The 24,554-nt window shown below is 38.1% G+C and overlaps 1 protein-coding gene across 2 annotated transcripts in view; it reads right to left on the bottom strand.

Moving 5' to 3' along the window:
- LOC149167897 (uncharacterized) overlaps window positions 1-24,554 on the bottom strand; it is a 402,638-nt gene that overhangs the window by 38,361 nt on the left and 339,723 nt on the right. The window contains exons 12-14 of one of the 2 annotated variants that reach the window (XM_089433237.1): window positions 15,862-15,953; window positions 15,674-15,758; window positions 15,155-15,224 (exon numbers count right to left, since the gene is read on the bottom strand). In XM_089433237.1, the coding sequence (XP_089289363.1) occupies window positions 15,155-15,224; window positions 15,674-15,758; window positions 15,862-15,953 (247 nt within the window). Of the gene's footprint in view, window positions 1-15,154; window positions 15,229-15,673; window positions 15,759-15,861; window positions 15,954-24,554 lie in introns of both variants that reach the window. The other variant, XM_089433236.1, reaches the window with a different exon arrangement.

Consider the following 24,554-nt stretch of genomic DNA (forward strand, 5'->3'; position numbering starts at 1 on the left):
TGTTCCTTATCTGTTTTCGAAAAAACAATGATGCATCCAGATATATAACTATGAAATGACCCATTTCATCAACAAAAGTAAAATCTATGGCTCTCTGAAAAGTTGCCCCAACATTCATTAGACCAAAAGGCATTTTCACATACATGAAAGTGCCCCAAGGTGTGGTAAACGTTGTCTTCTCTTGATCATCTAGGTGTACTAAGACTTGGTTATAACTAGAAAAGTCGTCCAACAAGGAAATCCTGTTGGATCCAACCACCTTCTATAGGATGTGGTCCATCTTGGGCAGAGGGTAATTGTCTTTTAGAGAGGCTTTATTTAAATTCCAAAAATCAATGCAGAGCCTGATTTCACCAATCTTTTTCCGAGTGGGAACCAAATTGGATACCCATTTGGAATATCTCAGAGGTACTATGATTTTTGCATCATACATTCTTTTTACCTCTTTTTCAACCAAAGGCATAAGCATTGGATTAATCCTCCTTAATTTTTGTTTAAAGGGTTTATGATCTTCTTTCAAGGGAATTTTGTGTTGTATGATACTGGTGTCATAGGATTTTAGGTCCTCATAACTCCAGGCGAAAACATCAATGAATTCTTTGAACAATTTAATGTACTTCAACTTTTCAGCCGGGGGTAAGGATTTGGACAGTTTGATCATTTTGGGTTGAAGTTCAGTCCCAATATTATGTTCCTCAACACCAGCTCCAGTGGGTTCAATTTTGGGCTTCTTAGCTACATCATTGAAATCGAATAAATCTTTTAATGGAACAAGTTCCCTAGGTAGGATATTGTCTTTCAGTTGTAAAATATATGTTTCTTCTTTTTCTTCATCTGTTTCAAGCAATTCTAATTTATTTACACTAGTATGTATAGTATATTCTACATCAAATTCTATATCTATATTAGCATCTTCAAATTCATCTTTAGACTGCAAAAAGTTTTCAATCTGAGCATCATCTCCAAAAACCTGCCAGTATCTAATGTTATCAGGTACAGTAGGTCTATTTTTCACTTCGACAGTATATGGACGAGTAGGACGAAATGGTAATTTACAAGTACTTGCCGAAGTAGCAAGACCATCAGGCAATATGTTTTGATCTCTTGAAACCACAAACAAACTATATTCAGTAAAAGAATCTAGAAAGTCTAACACAACATTTCTATAGGCTCTCATCCTAGGATGTTTTGCAGAGTATTCTCCTTTGATTTGTTTTATCACCAACTCAAAATCTCCATGAATGGCAATCCGTTTAGCACCAAGTTTCTTCAAAAGCTATAAACCTAAGATTAAGGTTTCGTACTCTGCAACATTATTAGAACACTGGAAATTCAATTTGTAGGAGTGACCTTCTGAGTGATGAGTATATGAATTAAAGACCCATACACCAACACCAGTTCCTTCTTTACTCACTGATCCATCAAAACTCAAATTCCATAAAACTTCATCTAAATTATATTGCTCACTGATTAATGTTTGACCATCGACATTGAGACAAAGAGCAGTATTATGATTAGGAACTTGTTCTTGTGTACTTACATCATTGTATAGAATAAATGAGTCCAGATCAGAATGAACAGAATATATAGGATAATTGTTAGGCCTATCCTGAGTGGTGACCATGAATTTCATAAGTTTCTCTCTATAAAGTCTTCTGTTCTGACCAAAGACAGGGATTGTTGCGTAGGACATATCCATCTGTAAGGTTCCCTGGAGTTTGACTCCCCATGAGCAGGGAAGAAGCATGCCATATTTGGGAGAGATATCGACAACAACTATGTCCATAAGTACACTTTTGGCTGGTATTTGGACTAAATTTACACACAAATCTTTTATAAGTCCAAGGCACTTAACTTGACTAGAATCAAATGAATACAGGTCTTTATACCTTTTGGTAATATCTAATCCCAACTTCTCCATAATTACTTTCAGCATAAGATTGTGGGAGGCCCCTGAGTCAAGCATAGCGTTGTGTAAGACTTTATCATGAATAGTTAGGCTAACATAAAAGGGAGGTACATCTCCCTCTTGAAGTTTGCCATCAACTTTTGGGCCAAATAGTATTTCAGGTTGATCATCTGATACATTGACTGCATCAACATTTTCTCCTATGCTTAATGCTTTCATTACCTAGGATCTATAGGCAGTTTTATTCATCAATTCCATCAAGGGAATGGGGATTTTGAGTTTTGCCAATTCATTTTCTATATTAAATGATTATTGTGCTTTATTTGAATTGGCAGCTTCTTGTTTATCAGCCACATCTTTTTGGGGTATATCTCTTGGTTGGCTGGTAGAGGGATCATTAGTTTGAATTGTTTTGGATGCAGTATCAGGTTTTTTCTAGATTAGAACATCAAGATTCTTTCTAGTAAGAATCTCAACATTCTTTTTGGCAGGTGTTTCAGCTGGTTTCTTTGGTGGGGTATTAGACGTTTTCCTACTCCTAAGGTTGTACTGCTTAGGGACTTCCATAATGGCACTCTCAAAAGCTTTCTTATAATCCTCTGATTCTTCCGGTTCTATTTCATTTTGGGATAACAAAAAAAGGTCTTGTTCTTCCTCAGTAACAATAATATAGTCATTATCATTTACTCCCATGAGATTTATTTGAGTGGCCTCTGTATCATCAGCTACAATAGCCTCCTCATATGTATAATTTTCTTGGAAAGGAGGTATTACCTGCTGGTCTGGACCTTTTGGGTCCCTTTGTTTTATCTGGGGTTGATTTCTTCGATAATTTGGATTCCTTATTTGCCCAGTTTGATTTTCTCTCTAAGGAGCCCTATCAGCTATACTGATTCTATCCATCATTTTCTCTACTGTTCTCAGTAGACTGTCTAATTTATAATCAACGGAAGCAGAAGATGAAGGTTCCTCTTTTATTGTTACTCTTTTTTCAGCCTTTAACTTAGCTTTCTTGGCTAATAAATTAGCCTCTACTTTAAGTGCATTTGCTTGCATCTCCTCTAAGGTTGCGGGATCTCTTTCTCTTAGTTGATAGGCCATATCAACATCGAATCCTTCTAGGAAATGTATCAGGGCCAAGCCTGGGGGTGGTTTAATGGAAGTGGGAATTGCATTGTAAACCCTATTAAATTTGTCACAGTACTCTTCTACAATTTCATTGGGTCCTCTCTTAAGGTTTTTATAATCATTAAGGATTTGCAGAGGACTCTTTTTAATTTCCCACCTAGTTAGGAAAGATTGGTGAAAAACAACAAGGTCAGTTATACTACCTGCTGCTAAGTTTTTGAACCACTTTCTGACTTCTCCACCTAAGCTTTGAGAAAAAAGCCTTAGTTTTACATCATTCTCATCTACTTCATGAAGATCAAAAAAGTCATTCATCCTATCTATGTGCTGTTGTGCAGTGATAGCAATAGTACCATCAAATTGGGGAATCCTAGTCTAATAGTCTTGGGGCATATCATGCAGTTGAGCAAGTAAAACTAGGGGTGCATCGCGAGAAACCATGATATTTGGTCTTAATGGAGGAGCAGATACAGGATTGGTGTGAATTAATTGAGTTACTACTAGTGATACTACTGGATGAGTAGTACAAATTACAAAAGAGGTAGGGCCAACTGATGTTGGATGAACTGATTGGGAAGATGAAGTGGACGCTGCAATGGTAAGAGAAGAAAGTTCAACAGACTGTTGTATGTAAGCTTGGAGTATAGCCTCATCAAGTGCTGACACAAGATCCTGCAATTTGTTGAACTCCCGAAGGGCTTGCTGGTCCGAATCAAGTTCAACAGATCGTCTTATTGGTTTATATGGTCAAAAAACGGCTTCATCAACCACTGTCTGATCAACAAAAGTTTCAGACTTAATCCTAAACAAACTATGTTTGAAAGGTAGGTCAAACTGAATATCTTGAATGGTATCGAGGTTTTCAGGAAGAGAATTGGCCCTTGAAAGGGGGCTATTGCTTCCTTGGCTTTCAGCTAAACTTCTCCTTCTTAGTATCCTTTCAGGATTGTCTAAAATTTCAGGTGGGTCTGGATCAGGATTGGCTCGAGTATAAATTATTTTTGGAGCCAAATCTTTAAAAATAAAAAACAACCTCTAATCCTTTATTTCCAATGTTTTGATCATTAGATTTATTGAAATAAGGATGGAGAAACTAGGGAAATAATCTTATGATGATGAAATAAAGGATTATTTTTTAGTCCCCAGTATGGTCGCCAGAATGTTAGCACTCAGTAATTTTCTGAGGTTGCAGAAGAAAATCACCAAGGAAACCAAAAACCAACTTTGGAAGCTGGGATCTAGCTCTGCCAGCTTTAGAGAGGGCTCTCTTTGTAAGATTTAACTTTGTTTGATTTAATATTAGGCTAGTTATGAAGTTTGGGGTTTGATTTGCATTTGAATGGTTGGTTGATAACTAGATTACCATTGGGCTATGGAGTCTGTTACATAAAATACAGATTAACAGCAGTGTCTACAGATAGATCTCATAGGGCAAGGTAGCCAAACTGAATGGATTCTTTAAAGTCTGTGAAATGGAGAAGGAAGAACAGATTTAAGGTTCACTTTAAATATAGAGCATTGTTACCTGAATTCTATATTTAAAGATCAGAAGAAAACATTGAAATTATTCGTAGCCGGGTGCAGAGTGTAGATTTAAACAAATTATGCCCTTTATTTATCTATTGAATAATTCAGATTTGGAAAACAAATATATAGAGCATTGTTACCTGAATTCTATATTTAAAGATCAGAAGAAAACATTGAAATTATTCATAGCCGGGTGCAGAGTGTAGATTTAAACAAATTTTGCCCTTTATTTATCTATTGAATAATTCAGATTTGGAAAACAAATATGTGCTATAAACAGAGAAATATAAACACATAAGATAGATAGATGCACTTCACCAACAACTTGACACAAGAATCCTGTGAAAGAGCTTTTGTATTACTGGTAATCTGTTGATGCTTCAGAAATATACAATAGTGTTCTTCGTACAAAAACCAACCCTTGATACTTCTAAAGATGAAGTATTTATAATTAATTTACAAAAAATATCCTGTCAGAATGACTAGGATGTATCTACAAAATAATAAAACTAAATCAAGCTAACTTATTACAATGATATCAGGGAAATTCGAACTATCTGAAGTGGTGGCAATGAATTCGTGGACTAGCTGGCTGTCTTGCGCTCAAATTCTGTATGTGTTGTAACGCTGAACTCCCATGAAACTACCTTTTACTCCAGTAACTCACATAGTTTATCCCAGCGTTGTTCACTCGGGATATTCATCTTCATCAACTTTCTGTACACTTCATCGACTTCAATATACTTGGCAAATGTCAGCCGGGTGATGAATAGATTTGGAATTGCATACTGAATGTCAAGATCATATGACAATGCTTCCAGGAACACCTTTCCTGTCATACTGAATCTTTCAGCTGTAACCTTTGAACTGTCTCTTGCCTTGGTCATAATCTTCATTGATCCTTGGAACCTGTTGGCCACTTAGCAAACAAGTTGTTGGATAGATAAACTGATCGATGAACTCTATGAAGCTGAATTCCTGTGATTGTCTTCAGATTAACAAAGTCTAGAAGACAATCAACTGTGACTCTCCTTGTTGATCAAGCTTCTGCACTACGAATGGAAACTTATTTGTTTGAAAGAAAATAAACATATACATGCGAATTGAAGAATATTTGAACATTCCTTCAATTAAAAACTGAAGGAATTGTTCATGAATTACATTTGCTAAGAAGTGACCATAGTCAAAGGTAACTGATAGTCCTTCTTATGAAGAAAGGGCGGATAGAAAGCCTAGAATAGGCTCATCTGCCCATTCATCTGAATAGAAACCAAGAATGGATGATAAGACAGAGATAATCTGTCTAGTCCTTTGAGGGAACATAGAAGAGAGATATGGGGGACTTTTCTTAGGGAGTTAAGAGTCTTCGGGGAGGAAAATTTCAAAAATTGTAGCTCTTTGGGGGAAGGTTAATTTCTGATAAATTTCTTTGAGAGCTTCAAGGGAAAAAGGGGTGAGGGAATCACTGTGGGGGAGCTACAGCATTTGATTTATGCTATCAGCTGTAATGGTGAAGAGAATTTCACCATTTGGGGAAATAATAGCCCTCCTACTTGAAAGGTAAGAGGCTTGGCATTTTAAAAAGAATTCAAGAAAATGATAGGACTGGGGGAAAATAAACAGAGGAAGTCTGGATTGCCAGAGGTTTATTTCATCGAATTGATCAAGGAAGTTATCCCGAAACCAATAACATAATTCGAAGAGGTCGAATTCACACTGTGTTTTGGAAATCTTGTAATCTCTGTCAGCGAGCGAAATATGGTCTAAGTCAACAAGGGGAGTGAGCATAGGATTCACTAAAGGGGTGACCTTGGGTGACATTGTAGTAAAAGAATGAAAGGGGAAGGAGGCGACAGAAATAATGGGCAATAAGTTTCAATAATTGAGGCGAATTCGATGGCAGCACCTTTGTAAACTGATCAGAGACAAGCGATGGGAATGCTACTGTGAAATCAGAGCACACAGTGGCAGGAGTAATATTCGATGAGTGAGGAAGGAAAGGTGTAATCGCAGAGGCAAATTCAATTTTTATTAGCCGCAGACCGGGCTTAACCGTTGGATTACCGGTCTTATTATGGCATTAATTTCTGCAATGGCACAGGTGAATAGAAATAATCTTAATGGCGGGTGCAACAGTCATGGACATGGCATTTGAGGATTGGTGGGCGAATGTCGCGGGACAGTTGGTAGGAGTGACAGCGGTAGGGACACGTGGGGTGATGGGATTGGTAGCTGAGACGAGACGTGGAGGCAATAATTGGCAGAAAGACGGGTTGCGGTGGGAGGTGAAACAGATTTTGGAGGGGGGTAGGCAATATCCGGTAAATGATGGGGGGGGGTCGGAAATCCTAGAGTGTCGACACGTAGGGGGGCAGGAAACTTCTTTTCGCACCCCCCCTGTCGTTAAACATTATCACTGTGGGGGGGTCCGAAAATGTTCATGGGTCATCGGATTAGTGTAGGGGATGATCGGGGATCGCGAAATGGGGGGAGGTTTAACGCCGGTGGGCCTCGCAACATTAGGCGCATGCATAATATACCAAAATCCAAACTTTGGATAATGAACCATTTAGACAATTACATCGAAAACCCTTATCTTCCTATCCTAATGATTTTTTAAAGAAAATGAGGGTGCAATTAAATGTGCAAACATTGTCAATTTTTTCATTAAAGAGATTAAGAATATTTATTTCATCTCACTAAACTAATCTAATCAACTAAATTAATCTAGATTAAATAGTTGGATTAACCTTATTCACCTATTCTACCTATCTAATCTTAGCCAAGATTACACTATTTGGCTAATTTATTCACTCTAATCTAATTAACATAAATTGAAACCAACTTGAACATGCTTAAACTGTATGTTTCAAGCAGAAAGGGATTGAGGCATTTAAACACGCTACACACAATTTCATTAAGTTATTCTTTACAAAGCCAGACGGCTAGTAGTGGCACTTAAACTAGCATCACTTTCACATTTATTCATTTTTTTTGTGGGGTTCATTTATCATTTCTTTTCTTTTTCCTTTTTTTCTATTTTTTGTATTTATACCTTCTTTTCATTTTTCTATCTTTTTGGAAATCATTTGCAGAAAAAAAATATTATTTACAATCTGAAATACTGAAAGCAATTATTCAATGATCAATTGATCCAATAACACACTTGATCAGGTATTATTTGATTACTCGTGATCGCAACTTCTTTTCCCTGAAGGAGATGATACCTTCTGGCTCTAGAATAACCCTTCCTTCGTCATCTAAAGTCGGAAGTGTTGTTTGCGCTAATTGATGTTCACCAAGTGCCCTTTTAAGGCAGGGTACATGGAAAACATTGTGAACACGACTTTTGTCGGGAAGGCTTAAAATGTATGCTACTTGGCTGATCTTTTTGTTGATCTGGTAGGGTCCACAAAACCTTGGTGCCAATTTGCTTTTTCCCATTTATTTCGGTCAGCTTGCTGCTTAATACGATTCCTTGCATTATTTAGATTTTCTTTTAGAGTTTAGACGACTTTTTGGGTTGCTTCTCACTAGTTTTTAACAACTAGAAGCTTCATCTTGATGATAGCAAAGTCCTTCCATTTTGGAGGTTCGTAACCGTACGGAGCTTGAAATGGAGTCATTTTCGTTGACGTGTGGTAAGTGGAATTGTACCACCATTCAGCAAGATGTAACCACTGAACCCACTTATTTTGTTTGTCTGTGGCATAACAACGTAAGTAGGCTTCTAAACATTTATTGACAACCTCTGTTTGGCCATCTATTTGAGGATGGTAAGCTAAACTCATGTTGAGGTAGGTTCCTATATGTTTGAAAAATTCCTTCCAAAAATTACCCTTAAATTTGGCATCTCTATCGCTCACAATGACCTTGGGAAATCCATGTAATTTGTAAACATTTTTGCAAAATATCTCAACGATTTGTTTTGCTGAGTCTAATTTCCTCATTGCAATAAAGTGAGCATACTTGGTGAGTCTGTCAACTACTACAAGAATTTTATCCTTACCATCAGACACAGGTAAACCTTCAATAAAGTCCATTGATATTTCCTCCCATTTTTTATTCGGGATGTTTAAGGGATGAAGTAGTCCGGGTGTCATAATATTTTCATTTTTATTCCTCTGGCATTTATCACATTCTGCTACATATTTTTGAATATCATTACTCATTCCCTTCCAAAAGAATGACTGGTGTGCATTATAATAGGTTTTAAAGAATCCTACATGTCCGGCTGACAGTGAATCATGCAACTCTTTGAGAACCTTGGTTTTAAATTTGGACTCTGCATTCAAATAAATTCTTCTTTTGTACCATAGAATATCGTTCTTCCATTCAAATTTTGAATTCTGAGGAAGATTATTGATTATAGCACTTGTTTCTAGATCTTTTGCATATTCACTTCAAATCTCATTATGCCATTCGGGAACAACCACTAAAACTGCAAGTAACGATGGTTCTTTGTCTTTCCTCGACAAAGCATCAACTACTACGTTATCTTTCCCTTTCTTGTGTAATATATCCATATCAAAGGTGGCGATTTTTTCTATCCATTTTTGTTGTGTTGTAGATAGCGTTTTCTGCTAGAGGATATGTTGAAGACTATTATGATCTGTTTGTATTAAGAACTTACTTCCCAAGAGATATTGTCTCCATTTGGCTAATGCATGCATAATAGCAAGCATTTCCTTGTTGTATGTAGACTTGAGAAGTTCTTGCTTATTGAGTTTCAGACTTTCAAATGCGATTAGGTGACCATCCTACATTAGTAGCGCTCCTATGCCAAAACCTAAAGCATCACATTCAATTACAAATGGTTTTGAGAAGTCTGGAGCTACCAATACAAGGGCATTAGACATAACTTCCTTGAAGTCTTCAAAACACTTTGCTGCTTCATCATTCCATCGAAATGAGTTCTTCTTTAGAAAGTTCGATAGGGGTGTGGTTATATGGGCATAGTTTTTAATAAATCTTCAATAATACCCAGTCAATCCTAAGAATCCTCTTAGCTTGGAGATATTAACTGGTTTAGGCCATTCCATTATAGCCTTGAACTTATTAGGATCTACTTTTACTCCTTCCTTGGATATTATAAGTTCGAGATATTCTACTTCTTCCTTCCCAAAAGTACATTTGGACTTCTTGGCATAGAACTAATGTTTTTCTAATACAGTAAGAACTTGTTCCAAATGTTGTAGGTGCTCCTTCCATGTTTTACTATAAATTAGAATTTCATCAAAGAATACTAACACAAATTTCCTTAGATATGGACAAAATAGCTCGTTCATAGTAGCTTGGAATGTTGTTGGTGCATTGGTTAAACCAAAAGGTATTACTTTAAACTCGTAATGACCTTCATGTGTTCGGAACGCAATTTTTGCTACGTCTTCCAACCTTATTCTGATTTGGTAATACCCTGACCTTAAGTCCAATTTTGAGAAGTATTTAGTGCCATGTAGTTCATCCAACATTTCATCGATAAAAGGAATTGGAAACTTGTTTTTAATTGTTATTTTGTTTAGTCCTCGATAATCGACGCATAATCTGAACGATCCATCTTTCTTTCGAACTAATACAACTGGAGCAACATACGGACTTTTACTTTTTGTGATGATGCCACACTTTAGAAGATCTTGGACTAATCTCTCAATTTCAGTTTTTTGATAATGTGGATATCGATACGGTTTGAAGTTGATGGGATTTGATCCTGCTTTGACTTCTAAAGTTCTAATGTATGCTCGATTTCTCTTTGAGGAGGCATCTTCATCGGAAGGTCTTGGAATACTTTTTTGTGCTTTTGAATTAGCTCTCGGACTTTTGGTGCTTCTTCGTTGACCATATTCGAAGTTAACATTTCTAATTGATGACATTGTACTACATAAGTTGGTGCACCCTTCCGAATCATTTTCATCATCTGGGATGATGATACAACTTGGTTCTCAGGTGGCTGGAACCAATATGACTTGTATTTCAATTTTCTGCCCTTCCCATTTAAATTTTATAAATTGCTTTTGATGGTTGGCAAAGTAAGTGCCTAGGGTTTGTAGCCATTGGATACCTAAGACCACATCCACTCCTCCTAATGGTACCGTGTAGAACAGAGATTCTAGATTATAGTCTTGAATCTGCAATTTGACTTTATGGCATTTCCCTACCTTTTCAATTTTCTTACGTTAGCTACCATAACCTTCATGTTGGGCATGGGAAATGTGAAAATGTTGAGTCTTTTCCCCATGGTTGAGTCCAAAAAATTGTGGGTGCTACCAATATCGATCAAAACCATTACATTGTTCTTCTTGATATGTCCTTTTAATTTTAATGTCTGGGGCTGTGATATACCTGTCATAGCCGATAATGATACTTGCGGAATGCTCTCATCATCTGGTTCTGGAGAAAATTGTGGGGAATCTTCGATTTCTTCTACGTCTGATTCATCACTGTCTGAATCATTAGTTGCTTCACATTTATACAGGTTCTTGGTCTCCTTTCCTTTAGCACACCTATATTTAGGGTCCCATTTTTCACAACAATGTTTGCACTTGCCCTCTTTCAATGTTTGCATTTCCACATTAGTTTTTTCTCCTTCATGAAGATGTGGTGGAACATATTTTGTGTTATCTGTGTTCGCGGCTTGGGAAAATCTTCATCAGGAATATACTCTTTCAACCTTCGGCCACTGCGTTTTTTTGTGCTTCTTTTCAGTAGCTTTTGCCTTCTGTTTGGCTACCTCTATAGAACTGATGTCATGAAGCTCAAGCTCAGCCTGGATATAGGGTTTAAGTCCCATGATGTATGACTGAATCAGACAAGTTTCTGATAATCCAGGTACTCGTGTGGCCAAAGTTTCCCATTCTCAAGTGTATTCGTCCACATCTCCTTTTTGTTGCAATCTGGTGAGCGTTGAGAAGAACTCTTCTTCCTTGGAACCTTTTAAAGAACACATTTTTGAATTTCCTCCAACTGATAGCAAGTGTCGTCTTTTTCCACCACATATACCAATTATATGCTTCTCCTTCCATTTGCATGGAAGCATGCCTGATCTTTTCATCATCATTGTCATTACCATAAATCTCGAAATATTCTTTTGCTTTATTGAACCAAACAACGCTGCATTTTTCGTTACCGTCAAATTTGGATAGCTCTCGTTGATATGTAGCTATCGATGGGGTGAAGAAAGGGTATTGATTTGAAAACGACATATTGGTTATGGATTCCAGATCTCCCTATCTTGAACATTTGTGTTACTATTTTATTGATTAGGCGTGGAAGATGTCTTTGGAGACTCGGGTTTCTCATGTGAATTGGATGAGTTAGACAAATCTGGAGAATTGAGATGTTGAGTAGCCTCCTTATTCTGGGGTATTTGATCGGGTGTAATCTTCATACTATCACAAATACAGGTCAACATCACCATTGCTTGATCTACCTTACTTGAAAGCTTTGCCTGATCCTTTTTAAATTCATTCTTGTTCTGCTCAAGCTGACTCTCTATTCCCTTTGTTGTGTCTTGGAGCGTTTCGATTTTTTCACCATGTCCGAACACCTTAGCCTCAAGATCTATCAATTTTTTATTGAAATCGGCCATCGACATTGATGCAACCATCGAGCGTGTATGAGGTGGAGTATACTTATCCAGCTTAACTCTTTTTCTTAACTTAAGCCTAATTTATTTTTATTTTTTTACTTTATATATATATATATATATATATATATATATATATATATATATATATATATATATATATATATATATATATATGTTAATTTAACAATCTAATGTATATATGATTAGATATATAATTAAATTATATAATATCTTTAATTAAAATTTATATACCCACTATATAATAAAATCGCATACAGTTTTGAATGACGGTGGACAGACACGACAAACGGGTCAACAACCACGTTAGATGGCGACCAGATGCAGGGCAGACACGAAGGACTGGACTTGGTTGGGCAGAACGAAAATGATGGGTAGGGCGGAAAGGTGGGACAAGGATGCAAAAACCTGGAGGATAGGGTCGACGGAGCAACTGACTTGATGGAAGAACGACGACAAGGGAATGTGATGCAGATGTGATAGAGATAATTGGCGGACTGAAAGCACGACAGGAGATAGGGCACGGTGTATCGGAATGATTTAGCGGCAATGGAAAAGAAGTGAATAGCAGCAGCAAGGAGATGCGGTTGGCTAGGAAGTCAGACGGTTAGCATAAGAATGTATGGATGGTAGGGATGGATTCAGTGTACACAGATTGGGATGGGGTGCGGATGGCGGTGAGGTTGCAGTGCAGGGACAGTAGAGTAATCTTCAATGAACTGGGAGTGTGGCGGCTCTAATACCATATGCCGCGTTAGACAACAAATGTATATATTTTATTAATAAACTTGGATGATTTACAGTGTCGAAGGCCCTGGCTTAAATACAACCCTGGGTGCCTCTTGGTGAATGGGCATGATCTTTGATTATGCCCTAAAGATCATGCCCTGTGCCTAATTAACTAATAGTTATAGATTAACTTTTACATAACACTTTGACTTGAAGCAAGAATTAATTTGGTCTTCAACGGGTTATTGGTCAAGGGTCTAGGTCTTGGAATTCGTCAATTGAAGATTCTTTAAGAAGAAGAATTCTTGTGGGTTTTCCTCTCAAGCTTGGAGAGGTTTTGACCCTGGCTGATCACCTATATCTTGTGTCCTTTGTCTCATTGTTATTTATGATTTGATAGTTGTTTGATGATAAAGAACATTAATAATAAACAAGAGAAAGAAGAAGCTAACTAAGTGAAGTAAAAATATATCACAAACAGTTATCAAGCAAGAGAAATCACCTAATCTCACTGCCCTAGATTTCTCAACAATGTGAAGTGATTTCTTGGAGTTGTATTGCTGTTGTGCTGGTGCTGATTTTGTACTTGTAAAAGCTTGTTTCATGAGGCCACAATGGACTGTATATGTACCACCATTGAAAAAAACTAAGTGTGAAGTTTCCTCTCTTATTTGCTTCGTAGTTTTGTTAATGGAAGTTGATCTGTTGCATTTATCATATTAGGAGTTGTTGCATACTCTGATTCCTTAGTTAAACTCACCCTTGATCTAGGCTTGCAAGTGTATCTCTTGTAGAACCTTTCTTTGATAAAAGAATGCAGTAATTTAGAGCCAACTAAGGACTGCCATACTACTGTAGCATGCACTTTGCAGCTCAGCTTGCCCCTAAAACATTGTTAAGACAGCCCTCTAAGTCTGCCCCATTCATCCCATTTTCCTAACGTGGAATCTGGGCACTTGTTTTCCTTCTCAACCACCTTAAAAATTAAAATGCAAAAAATTACCATTTTAATCCTCTTTTGTAAATCTGGAAATTACTGCAGAATTCATTAGAAATCAGATTTACCACAAGTCTAAGAAACCCCTTACTTCATCATCTTTTTATAGACTTATTTTTCTGTTTAGTAAATCTGGAATTTATTACTATAATTTCATTAGAAACCAGATTTACAAGTCCTATATATCCTTTCCATTGCATAGAATTTGCTGGACTTAGTTTGCCTAGAGAAGCCCCCTTTGTGCCAGAGGAGAGCTGATATAAAGAGTGGGAAAGTGCTACAAAGAGGTGATAATGGGTAGTCTTTCTAAGTTTCCCTTACGATCTTATTTGAGGATTGGCACTTTTACACCTCAAGTGAGAACTTGAGAGGTAACAACTTGTAATGTACATAATTAAACATCATTGACCTAATTAATCCTAGTTACTAAAAGTCATCATTATTCATCTTGACCTTCCTTTTTCAACAGTATAAATGGGTATCCATCACATGTATCACCATCACATTTTATATCATTTTATCCTTTTGGATATATGGGTCTGTCTCTTTATTTATGATGGTTCCTCATAACAAACATTTGGTCAGTTACATTGCACATGAAGCTTCAGTACGTAGAAGACCTCAATTTATAGTTGTCCTTTGCAGCCCCATGTCCTAGAAAACAAGGAGTTATTGTTACCGAGATAATGCTTTCTTCAAGAACATTTTGGAAGAAAGTGTTGTCTTAATTTTCTAATTATCAATGAGGAAGTGTATTTTTAATTTATTTAGTTTATCAATGAGCCTTTAGAACTAGGCCCTAGAGTATTAATCAAATGCTGTGCCAATACTTCCCTACTGGGGTTTCAGACCCTACACTATGAGATGTAATAATGTCCAATATTATTAAGATATATATCTATCTGTATCTGTATTCTTGGACTAGGAGTAGCATGCTTGCTTCAACATTGAGAGTTGGAATTCGTATGCCTGCAGGAAGAAGTTTCATCTAATCTTTTTATATGGTAGAAGCTAAATTGAATATGGAATTCTGACTACTGAATTCAAATTTTCTATATGAATAAATGAATAAAACAAAAAAAACTAAATTTTGCATTTTAGTACATGTTTTGATATCATCTAATCCTTTCATGTGGTAGAAGCTAAATTGAATATTGAATTCTGATTACTGAATTCAAATTCTGTAACATGAATAAAACAACAATTTTAAATTTTGCATTTTAGTATATATTTTGAATTTTTGATATCAAATCAAAATTACCCTGAATTTCCCTTCCCCATTCCATACTCCATTGCTGCCTTCAAAGATTTGTTGTAAACATCCTTCATAACTTCCTGCATTTAACAAAAAAATCAACATCTAGTTAGTAAAAAGCTCAAGGAGACAAACTACTCTCTTCGTAAAATAACCCATGCTCTAAATCAAGCACCATGATGTCAAAGCTGGCCAGAGAAATTTCTCCCAAAAGAGTCTTCTCATGCACACGATATTACAATTTCCCCTTGTTAGTTTTTCTGCTTGATGCATAAAATAAATCTCAAAATCAATTATCAAGATTGCATTTGGGAACACAGAATAGCATCTCAGCAATAGTGTGCATTAATACTAAACATATACATAGGCTAATGTTACAAGTATGGAAAATGTATTACTCTGACACAATCTAAAGAATAGACGAGAGACCAAAGGCTACAGTTCTCATTTCTGAGGCAACTTTGTGAGCCTTTTGCTAACATTTCACTCAGGCATTTAACAGCAAATAATGTAACAAATCTAAACTTGCCTGTAATTTCATGTCAAAATCTTCAGCTGACAATTGCAAACGACCACATCTGTGCTCAATCTCTAGCATTGTGACAACTGCCTGAAAATGCCATGACAAAACCATTAAGCCAATAAATGTTGCCCACTTAATGATACAGTATACCATTGTAGAGAAATTCAGGAGCCAACCAAGACAAACTCACCCCACCAACATTTGCAGCTTTACATGGACCTATAATAACTTTTGATTTTCGAAGCACTTCCGTTGCTTCCACTGTGCAGGGCATGTTTGATCCTAAAACAGAAACCAAAAAAGGCAGGTTAGGAGGAATTTTGGCATGATAAGATCAAGTTCTAAGTCCAACTGCTCCATCAGATATCTAGTTCTTGAGGTTATATTGGAATATATTTAAATTTATGTTACCTTTGAAAACAATTCACCCTCTGACTAAAATTATGTTCAAACTGCAATGTAAATTCAACATGCCTATGCTTGTTAAAGTATCAGTTATATTTATATTTTGTACCATGATCTATACAAGAGTAAGGTTGATATGACCCCAAGGGGGGATATATAGGGCTAAATGTATATGTAAATCAGGAGAACATATATACAATAAAGGTGGGCCTAATACAGGACCCACGTGTGCAATGATTGAGAATCAAGGTTGCTAGAGCATGAGAATGGAGCTGGAGTGCCATTTCATAAAATCCCCCAGGAGCAGAGCATCCCAGGAATATTTTGTGTGTGTGTGTGTATGCAGATTGCCAAATTAGTTGCACAGTATATTTGCACTACCTGTACATGAATACTACATTATCATGAAGTTAGAAATGCCATCCATGGTAGATAAATGATTAATCATTCAAGCATCAACCATCTATCTATTAAAACCATACAAATTCTTAAACCCTATAATAGGTATATATATGGAAAGAAATAGGGAATCTGCCAACTGTCAACATGACCAAAGAGTTGTGTTTATGAAATAGGCCATCTACAAAAGTTCTAAAATGATAATTTCACTGAAGTTTGATGATAGGAAGCTCCAAAACAAAAAACTGAGATAAAGCCTATGACACATGAAGTAGTGAAAAGGGAGAAGCAATTATTGTAATTTCTAACTAGTTTTTATTTCCTCAAGTCTTTGCACCACCATGTTTTCCATGTGAACCTCCACGTTGTAGTTTGTAATGTACCTTCCTCAATTATTTTGGAACAGGATTAATTTCTATATTTTGGGAACAATTTTGGAGGTGATGGGGCCCATTCGATTTTATTAGGAGGCTAGACTTATTAGAAGTTATTTCGATGTAGTTAATTTGTACGTGGGGGCCACCCACACTAGGAGAATATGCATTCCCTAGTTCGATTTGCATGGAGGGAAAATCGATGGTTAAGTGAGGGACCCACGATGGAGGGAAAATGGAGGGAAAGTGCTCCACGAAATCTATATAAGGCAACTCTCGTCATTTCAGCATCTTATCTTTTGACATATTTAACTCAATCTTAGTTGCTCGAGCAGCTTAGCCAGGTTATTGTGTTGTTTACCACACGAGTGTCTCCAAGCGGAGATCTCAACCCTTGCTTCGTTGGACTTCGAGTGCCAACCCTAAGAGGAAGTTCTTCTTCATCTCAGTCCATAGCAGCAGCAGGGAGATGAGTTCCAACAACTGTAAGTCAAGTACCACCAGCAGGGGGAGATACAACAACGCGGGGATTGCGCAATCACAGCGTGAGGCACTTCGAAAAGTTGGGGAGATAGGCGCATCCTTTCATCATTTTCAGGAGTATAGAGGGAAGCTACAGACAAGAGGGCCATCCTACATGCATCTCTCATTTCATCACACGCATGACTGTGTCATCTCCTCTGTGACTGCGCAATCATTAGAGTGAGACTCTTTGGGGCATCACCATCCGAGGGAGTTTGGGGCTGGGGTGTTGTAAGATCCTTTGGAGGGCCATTTGAGGAGGATTGCTGGAGTTGGGAGAGCAAAGATTGACAGGATCAATCACAACAACAAAATTCGAAATTGGATGAGGGCCAAGCTGTGAAGGGTCAATTTTTGTAGTTGGGAACCAAGGGAAACCCTTTCTGGGTTTTTCTGGGTTTTGGGCAAGGATCACACTCCTAATTTTATAGAATTTTTTGGGCAGATCTGAGGGGTCAGACAGGGGTCCCTACTCAGCTAGTAACTAGAGGAGCTAAGGGGCATTTGGGCCAAAATTTCAAGGTCAACATTTGGGCAATTCTTTTGTGGGTTATCCTGGGTTTCTTGCATAGAGGCTAGGATTAATTTCCCATAATTTTCTGAGCAACAGGGAAGCCTCTAACAGCAGATCATTTCAAGCAGCAGCACCTTTCTGAGCAGTAACAACGCAGCTCTTGGGCCGGATTACCAGCAGATTTGAGGAGGGTGTTCCATTGTTCATTTTGGGCTTTTGCTAGCTTTCCAAGAGCAAGCCTAGGTGCACACATTCCAGCACCTTGTTGTACATCTCTTCCCATTTAATAAAATGAGTAGACAATGTAGTTTGGTTGCCAATTTTGTGGTCTAATGGTCTGATTTAATTTTATGGGTGTTATTTTTATTGTCCGCTTTGCATAGCACTATTTTCCCTAGTTTGGAACATTATAGTGGTATCAGAGCATGATCTTCGCCCAGTTGTGGAAACTAGCTAGAAGATCATGGAAGCTTTGGGTATGAGTGCACAGTGACAGGTGAAATCAAAGACAAACCCATGGCTCAAGGGAAATCCAGTATGTGGAAATTCTGGGGTAGAATTCATTGGGACGATGAGCGGTTAGCCCAATTGAGGGTGACAGACCAAACCCATCCTCACCCTTACGATAGAGACATTAGAGGTGAGCAGGTTGTGGGGGTGCAGTCATCTACATCATGTGGGGAAATTCGACCAGATCAGGGCACCAGATCTACTGAAAAGGAGTAGGCAGGACAGAGACAGTTAGAGGGTGAGACCAGGGGGCACTTTAGATATCAGGAGCCTAAGAAGGAGGTTGAGCATGATGCTAAGAGCCTAGAGAATGGTGACGAGCACATTGATATACCTGGTGTGGCACATGAGTCTCCTTTATTAGAGATCTCTTTGATAGCCCCAATTGACACCTTGGTGGAGAAGATAGAACCTACACTATTAAATTATGGTATGTTCTATGTTTAGAGTTGTTTACTTCTTTTCTTCTTATTAGCCACAGATTAGCAATCACATATACATTAAGTAAAGTGCAGATAGAACATTAAACGATCAACAGAAAACAAGCCAAGACAAGAGACACAAGATGTGGCGGCTAGCCAGGGACAAACCCCAATGCAGGGAAACCCTTTGATCAAATCTTCTTTTATCTTCAATAGTTCAGCAGAGAGAAATAGTACAAAATCAGAATTCTGTAATTTTATATCAGCAGTAGCAAACCCTAGATCAACAAAGTCAAACTTGGTCAAACGAGTTGAAATTGACCTCCAATATGCTTGGTCAATTTTCGGTCAACTAGCCCTCGAATAGCCTAAAGAAACAACCCTTGAACAACCCCAAAAACACAGTTAAATTGATGTTGACTTAAGTCAACCTGCTGCCCAAAACTAGGGCAGTCAACGCTGGTCAAACCTGTGGACGGATTGCCTCTATTTTTGTGCCAAAATCTACGACCTACCTAGGAGAGGCAACCACACCAAAACCGCACCCTTAATGAGTCAACGCTTGTTCAATGCAGGTCAAAGAGACCTTCAACAAGTTCTGCATCCTCCTTTCAGCTTCCTCCTTGCCCTAATGCGTCCTCCTCCTCCCTACGTGTGAGCTACTCCTTGTATAACCCAAAGCTAAGGAGAGAGAGAGAAGAATGAGTGAGATGAGATGATGAGAAAATGAATCAATCTCTCTTGTATTTATATGATTCACTGGGCATGTGTGCCACACATTTAACCGCTGGCTGACCTTGACAATTTGTCAAGTAAAAACAAATAAATTCATATCTCCATAAATACTTGTCGAAATCGGATGATCTTTAGATCAATCCTACACCTCTCGACAAGAGGAATCTAGGAAAAATATCAGCTGCCATAAATGAGGTGACCCACATGGATTTTGGCCCTAGTTGCCAATTTTAACACTCCCTCTCAACTAGGGAGAACTCCATCTGCAATCTGTCTGACCGCCGCTACTATCTCAACCATCAAATGCATTGCCCTGCACTGCTTGGCCCTGCTTTGCTTTGCTCAAATATGAAGAAGAAGAAATGATCGAGGATGTATCATACCATCCTCCACTGACCCGAAGTTAGTCTCAGAGTGTGTCATACCACTCTCACTGATCCCAGATCAGTATCATTGATCCTAGATCAATGGAGGTCATCCTAGCATAGGGAGTACAGTAGATACAACGATGCGTCCATCGATAGTACTACTATGGTCCCTGTTAGTGTCAGTCTTGTTAGCTTGTCACCTGGATCAAATATGCTTTTACTATGTTTTTTCTAGACTTTCAAAATCAAAATTTTTTGTTACTAGGTTTACACAGCAAAATTTGGTCATTGTTTGGTCAGTCTAAAGATGAAGTCATTCTTTGGAAATTCACTCATGCTGGTCACCTATCACACTTTATGGAGGTGTCACAATAAAAATGGGTCAGTCATCACCATCATTCCATTTGGTCTCAGGTCATCCATTAGGTCGCTAGGGTTTCCAAGGTCCATCATTTTCATGAATAAAACCAACAGTGAGTAAAACATGACAAAGAACTTTTGGGAGTTGATTTTGACTTTTCACACACTCCTCATACTCTCATGTTCCAAAAGTCCCAAAAAAAGAAGCTCCAGCACTCAAGAAAGTAAAGGACATCTCAGGTTTGCAATGGTAAAGGTAACTTTGTTTTCATAAAGTGAAAATCAGTTTCTAAAGGAGGGTGGGTCCCATTTCTTTTTGAAAAAGTGAAGAAACTTTCCCTATATAAACTCAAAAGCCCCCAAACTCCTTCATTCACATCCTATTCACTCTTTGTTATCAAGCTATCCCATCCAAGAAAGCAAAAAAGTCGTTTTCCTAGGTGAAATTGGAAAAAAAAATTAGGCGTTGCACTTAGAAGCACTGCGCTGCGTTTAGGAGGCCGGTGTTGTGCTCAGAAGAACTGAGCTACGCTTTGGCGTTGCGTGCAGGACAGAGTGCCCCAAAATCCTTCAAAACTCTCCCAAACTTCATTTTTTCACTTGCAAGCTTGATTTTACTGACTTCTAAGCTAAGAAACAAGTAAGTACACCATCATCATCCCTCTTTTGCTTTTCCAATTTCATCTCATGTCAATGATTCTTCAAGTTAGGGTTTGTAGTGAAATTTGCATGGGAAATGATAGGGTGAAAATGGCCATCATTATTTTTTATTTCTAAAACAAGTAAAATGATATCCTACACCTGCATACATGTTTAATGAGCCATTTTAACCACTTTACCCACCTCAAAACAAACTTTTAACACTCAAAAAGCAAAACCCTAGCTCATTCCTAGAGGTTTTTGGGCAAATTTCATCATCAACCCTGTTGTTTCCACCTGCAAGCAAATCATCTTTCCATTCTCTCTCCACTCAATTTCATCAGCTTTCAAAGTCCTTTCACCTTTTCCAAGACCCCTCCCATCATTTTGTAAAAAAAATCACCTTCATATCACTTCATTTCCATTCACACCTCACATTTTATTTTCGCTACCTGCTGCTAGGGCTTTGTGTCATCATGGAGGCAGAATCTTTGCCAGAAAGAAAAAGACAACATAAAGGAGGGAAGATCCTCAGATATGAACCATTAGACTGCAATACAATCAACTCCTATCCTTTCAACAAACAATGCTTTGAGGATGTCCACTGCTTGGAATTTTGCAAAATGATGAGTGAGGTGGGATTTCATGAGCAACTAACAGATTGGGTGGCAACTCAACTGAAAGGAGAAACTGCTGCCATTGCTGGTATTGAGTTCAGTTTTTCAGTGGCCTCCATCTCAATTGCAACTGGGTTACTAGACAATGGCAAATATTGGTTCAAAGGAATGAGCCTAGATCTTGAATACTACAAGCCTTTCTTGAAGACGCCATACAGAGAAACACATACTCACCTCATGCCTTTTAGATATCTATTGCAGAAATATGCCCCTTTGATGAAACCTATCACGAGGTTCTTCACTTGCGAAGGTAGATTCTCCAGGTTGTATGCCTATCATATTCGCCCCCTGATGCATTTCACCTCTCAAAAGCCACTCAACATGTGTAATTGTCTATTCTGGAGCATTTCCAAAATGTCTGAAAAATACAATTAAAAGACAAAGAGCACTCCCCAAGCCTGATCCATCACAATCTCATCAAAACCATTGTCCTTCACCAGCTGGCAAAGAAAGATATGGCTTGGGAAGCCTTTTTGGAAGCAGCCTTGAAATGTCATAAGAAAAATGCAGCATCTCAGTCTCCTAGTGCGCCAAAATAACAAACAGATGTGGGGTCATCTAGCAAAACAATGGAGAAGACTCAGCTATCCAAACCTGAGGTGACTAAAGTGTATAAGAAGGGGCATAGGCTTGTGTTTTCTTCTCACAGAGAGAAAAGGGCCAAGCCTTCTTCATCAACAAAGCAAGAACTGGCATCAAAAGAGAAAGACACAATTGAGCATGAGTTTGAACTGATTGATCTAGACACTGAGGACCAGACCACAAACATGCGACAGACAATCAGGGATAAGGACTACCAAATCAAGGAGCTAGAAATCAATTTGGAAAGGGCAAAATATGTTATATCATTCCTTGAACAGGAAAACAGTCAACTCAAAGCAAAGGAGTTGATCCTAGGAAAGGAAAAAGCCAAGTTATTGCAGCAAGTTGGCAAAGGTAAGGAGATCAAGGAATCAAACGAGCTTGAAGCATCAAAGGGGAGAGGAAAAGGGAAAAGACCAAGAACAAGAGGCCTCAAGAAAGCTTTGCAAGAGGAGCAAGAACAAATTCTGCTAAATGAGGACCTTGAGCTAGAAAATAGGATTGCCCTAGAAGTTCATCAAGGTAAGGAATATTGGCTTAATAGGGTAAATGAACACTTTGAGAAGCTCCTTGAGAAGGCAAACAGGCATAATCAGTTGCTCAGACACATGGCGCATCACTATCAAGCTCAAAACATGATTGCCAATGTCAAAGTGAAGCAACTTGAACATAAGCTCAAGAAGGCCAAAAATGACCAAAAGGATGAGGGGAACTTAGAGATGCTTGCTGAAGCATCAATGAAGCTATAAGAAACATGTTTTTACACCTTCCCTCCAATTTTGAGCAAATTCTGACCATTTTGAGTTTTTTGAGAAATTTTGGTCCAAGTTCAGAAATTCCACTACTCCAGAAGCGCAGTGCCTTGGTGCTGTGCATTTTCCTCAGGCCTCCATTTGAGGAAAGGTCTACATTTTTGGAAAGCTCTTGCCATCCTCTAAAAACCCATTTGCTCAGATTTTGTAGAGGTGGCTCAGTTTTGGAGAAAAAGGCAAAAAAGTGGCAAAAAACTAGCATTCTGGACCCTTTTTTGACAGGTGTTGCGCTTCTAGAGCAACCTTGGGAGAATGGATTTTTGAAGGCTTTCCCATGCTCCAAATTCAGAAATTCAAACTGTTATGGAAACTAGACTTGAAGGGCTAGTTTACCGTTCTTTCAATTTTGCATTTTGACCCTTGGAAGGCACCTAAAAATCAGCTCAAAGTTGACACTGCGCTTCTGCACTTTTCTGTGTTTCAAATTGTAAATTACAGTGTAAATTTCTAGTTTCTAGTTTGACTTAGTCAAAGTCAAGATTCTCTATGTAATGGCACTAGTTTCGAGGCTAGGTGATGTAGGCATGAATAAATGTACATCATAGGTTGTTTTTGATGTTTATTAGGCCTCATAAAAGAAGCAAACTCCTAAACAAACTCTCCATGAAGTGTTTGAGTTTCACCTTCTCACTCTCACTTGTTGGTTGAGAGAATCTTGGAGTCAGTTCCTCCACCAAGGAATTCGACTCCTAAAGGTGGGCAAGTGGTCTAGGAGAGTCTATATGTATCATTTCTCCTCAGGAGAAGAGGGTGGAACTTTTTGTGAAGGAAGCTTGCATGTAATCATCTTTTTAGCTAATACAGAGACAGGTTGCAGCGATTTTCAAGGAACTCTAGCCTAGTGAGTTCATGGTGCTTGTACTTCATTCTTTTTGTTTTCTAATGGTCTAAACATCTTTATCTACATTATATCTCTTCTTTCTATGGATGCCTTACAATAAAATACACAGAATTCTTGTTTTTCAAAATCTCTTATCTGGTTTTCATAGTTATGTGTATGTCTTCCTAAGCTAATGAAATCATGTTTATTTATGCTCATTAGTTTCTTCCATACTATATCCTTTATACTACACTGACAATACTCAAAATACACCATGGTTGCTGATACCTAGCTCCTCATATTTGCTCCTGCACTCCTACAGCCTAGACCTATTTGTGGCTCCAAACCCTAAGTTTAGCAAATCCTAAAAACTAAATTGTCACAAACAAACAAATACACATATCTAGCCTAAAATTCATTTTCTTTAAAGTCATATCACCAATAAGAGACTTAGAGAGATCCCTCTCATGCTTAGTAGGGCTAGCTACTGAGCTGAAGTGGTTTGAGGTTACCCTTCTCGATTTCCGTTTCAACCTAGGAGATTGTGAGGACTAACAGTCCCTAACCCCATTTCCCTGCTCATTAATCAGATGAAAGGTACTTCCCATGAGTCCCAGACTTCATGGGTAGGATGCCTCGATAGGAGAACTAATCATCCTATCCACAAGAGAACGAATCATCCTGTCCAACAGTCACCACAGGAGAACTAATCATCCTGTTCCACAGTCGCCACGGAGAACTAAT

The sequence above is a fragment of the Pinus tabuliformis genome, chromosome 5_1 (assembly GCF_031772625.1).
Source record: "Pinus tabuliformis cultivar Carrire ecotype Pingquan chromosome 5_1, CPIR1, whole genome shotgun sequence".
NCBI lineage: Eukaryota > Viridiplantae > Streptophyta > Pinopsida > Pinales > Pinaceae > Pinus > Pinus tabuliformis.